Source organism: Plectropomus leopardus, chromosome 7 (assembly GCF_008729295.1).
Source record: "Plectropomus leopardus isolate mb chromosome 7, YSFRI_Pleo_2.0, whole genome shotgun sequence".
Taxonomy (NCBI): domain Eukaryota; kingdom Metazoa; phylum Chordata; class Actinopteri; order Perciformes; family Serranidae; genus Plectropomus; species Plectropomus leopardus.
In genome coordinates, this window is record NC_056469.1 from 34396238 (window position 1) to 34399582 (window position 3345).

General features: G+C 41.0%; 1 protein-coding gene across 1 annotated transcript in view; it reads left to right on the forward strand.

Moving 5' to 3' along the window:
- pik3r4 (phosphoinositide-3-kinase, regulatory subunit 4) overlaps window positions 1–1895 on the forward strand; it is a 27166-nt gene extending 25271 nt beyond the window's left edge. Inside the window, exons 20-21 of the mRNA XM_042489986.1 lie at window positions 504–624; window positions 1062–1895. Of these exons, the coding sequence (XP_042345920.1) occupies window positions 504–624; window positions 1062–1232 (292 nt within the window). The 3' untranslated portion in view covers window positions 1233–1895. The remainder of the gene's footprint in view (window positions 1–503; window positions 625–1061) is intronic.
- The last annotated feature ends 1450 nt before the right edge of the window (window positions 1896–3345 follow it).

The following is a 3345-nucleotide window of genomic DNA, read 5'->3' on the forward strand; positions in this document are numbered from 1 at the left end:
TTATTTTATTTTACATTATTATTATTATTATTATCTCTACTGATATTTGAACCTTTGTGTTGCACATGATGCACAAAGTAAACAGATTATTTTTCATCTTTAATTAATCGAAGGAAAACGNTATTTTACATTATTATTATTATTATTATCTCTACTGATATTTGAACCTTTGTGTTGCACATGATGCACAAAGTAAACAGATTATTTTTCATCTTTAATTAATCGAAGGAAAACGTTTTTGGGAGATCTTTGAGGTTCAGTGAGAATCAGCTCGTCTGCATGCGACAAACAGACGTTACAGCTGCTTCCTGAAAACAGTTAAAACATCTAAAACCACACAGTTCAGCCGACGCTCAGGAGAAACCGAACCGCCACACACAAACAAAACCATGAATCCTGGACGCTGAAAAACAAACAGACAAAAGAACGTCTGAGTTTATTTGACTTTTAAATTCTCAACGTGAACTCTGGTGATGAATCTGCTGTTCGCTCGCCACCTGCAGGTTCTGGGACCTGGCGTATCCAGAGAGGTCGTACATCGTGGCGGGAGGAGCCAACGACTCGCTGCACTGTCCGTCTGTCCTCTACAGCAGGAAGATCATCGAAGGGACGGAAGTCGTACAGGTAGACGCACGCACGCACGCACGCATGCACGCACACACACACACACACACACACACAGACACGCACACACACACACACACACACACACACACTGGACAAGTTAAGTTTAAGTCTTACACATTTTGTTTTGTCTTCTTTTCTGTCTTTGTTCGTTAAAAGCTTCGTCCCTTTTAGATGAACATTAATAATTAAACGTAAAAACTGCTTTTAGGATTTCTACAGAATAAGTGACAAAAATCAGTAAACATTCAATGTAATGAAAATGCACATAAGTACGAAAATAAATTGAAGTTTGAATTAAATAGTTTTTCTACAGACGTCTCCTTCTGAGTCGACGCTTTGAAGGTCGATGCTCAGGTCGTTTCTGTAAGGTCTTATTTCCCATCATGCCTCTGTGACCGAGGTTATTGACCCTTAACTGTCTGTCTGCGCCGCAGGAGATCCACAGCAAACAGAAGAGCGGCGTGGTGGAGGACTCGCCTCGCCGCGGCCCAGAATCCCTCCCTGTGGGACACCATGACATCATCACCGACATCGCCACCTTCCAGACGACGCAGGGCTTCATCGTCACCTCGTCCAGAGACGGCATCGTCAAAGTCTGGAAGTGAGGTCACGCCGAGGACACGCCAACAGTACACGCAAGCACGCACACACACACACACACACACACACTCACACTCACACTCACACTCACACTCACACACACACATACACAACACTCACACATAGATGCTTTTTCTCCGTTCTCACTCAGATGCGTCACGACTTGTTTGAGAAACGTGTATGCACGTTTTTTGACACGTTTGACATGACATCCTTACTCGCCCGTTTGACCTCCTCCCATTGGCTGATTTTTTAAGATGAGTTAAAGTCCCATGATGCCTTCTGTTCCTCCTCCGTCATATGTGACAGCCGACAGGTGTCACAGAGGAGCCTTTTTTGTTTTTAGCTTTTAAACGTGATGGATGGCGTCTTCAGCCCCCCCCACAAAAAAAAACAGATTATCAGCAACTGAACCTTTTTGGAACGAAAATGACATTTACACGAACACTTGCACTCGATCTGTCTCCTCGTCAGTCGACATCGTTTGTAAATACTTTATTTTAAAATCTGAGTAATATAACGTTTGATTTGAAACTTGTGTAAAATATCTAACGATGCATTTTGTTGCTGCAGAAATGTTTGAGGCTGCAGATGAACGTGTGACCTGCATTTCACTGTTTGTCCATCTGTTAATAAAAAAGCAGCAAAATTAAAAAAACTTCTCTTCACATCATTGATCCGTTGTTTCATTCAGTAAAATCCTCATTTGAGAGTTTGAGATGTTACTTGATAAATAACTGGGTCAAATTTGATCCGTTTAAATACTGATGATCTTAACTACAAGATTTGGAGGCCGTACGATATTTCAGAATTCTTTTTAGGATTATTTCAAAAGCGACTTAACTTCTGCAGCTCCTCCCAAATTTAAAATATGTAAAAAAAAAACAAAGACAGAACTGTAACGTCGATCTGACGTTTGTCTCTGACATCAGCAAGTCGCTCCTTCCGGTTAAAATAAACGTCTTTGTAGTTTTCATCCCAAAATCCACTTTCAATAAAGAAACATCAGGTTTTCTTAAATTCTTTATTATTGTTGTTTTTTACATGAAGCACCATTGGTCGGTTTGATGAGTCACAGATTTCAGGTCCACACAGACGACACGCTGAAGCCGCGACACGTTTCAGACCTTTCAAGGCTCAGACTGGGACTCGAGTCGCTCTGCAGCCGCTTCAGGCACGACGTGTTCGTATTTGTGGATTAACTCTGAACCGACGACGACCTGAAGCGGCAGCAGCTCGAGTCCAGTCTGATCCTTCTGAAGGAACTCGAGTCTCATTTTCAGAGTTTGGTCTGTCAGTTTAAATAACAGACGTTTTTTTTTTTTAAAAAAGACACAAAAATATCATAATTCAAATTCCAATTTCTACGCTTTGTGTTTCTAGTCCTAAACAAGTCAACATTTGTTGTTTTGGGAAAAACTGAATCAAAAATGGTCCCTCATCAAGTCCCACATGTTGTGCTTCAAGTCCAAAACAAGTCAATATTTGTTGTTTGAGAATAGTCTCAAATATCAAAATGTCAAATGTCAAAAATTGCGATTTAAGTTTCCTTTTTAAATCTAAAGTGAGCTGAAAAGTGACTCTGAGGTGGTCAAATGTGCTTCAGGACCTGATGTTTGTTTTCTGGTTGTTTTAATGTTGTCGATGACCTAAACTCCAAAATTAAGACTCGGATATTTTCCCTCGGGTGTGTTGTTGTGTCCGGAAACGGAGTAGTATAAAAAGTGTCTAAATTACAAACATTTCTTTGTAAAAACTAGAGCCAAGTGTGAGTTGAATCGATTATTTCTGATCAGTTATGGAAAAGACGTATCGTGCAGCTCATTTATCCAAAGAAACATAAAATAAAGATAAACTCTGCAGGATTTTCCTACGAGAATATTCAGACTCGTACAGAAGTCGTTCCTCTCTGTCTGTGCGTCTCTGCACAGACGCTGAGCTCTCGCTGGATTTGATCGATTTCTGTTTATTTTCTGTTTATGGGCGTGTCGCCCCGCAGTGCTCAGGTGAGGTTTATAGAAAAGGTCGCGACCAGGCGTCTAAGAGCCGCGGCGCTGGAAAAAAAAACACAACTAAAGCGAGAGAGAATCTGCGTTTAGAAACAGTGACCAACAGTCC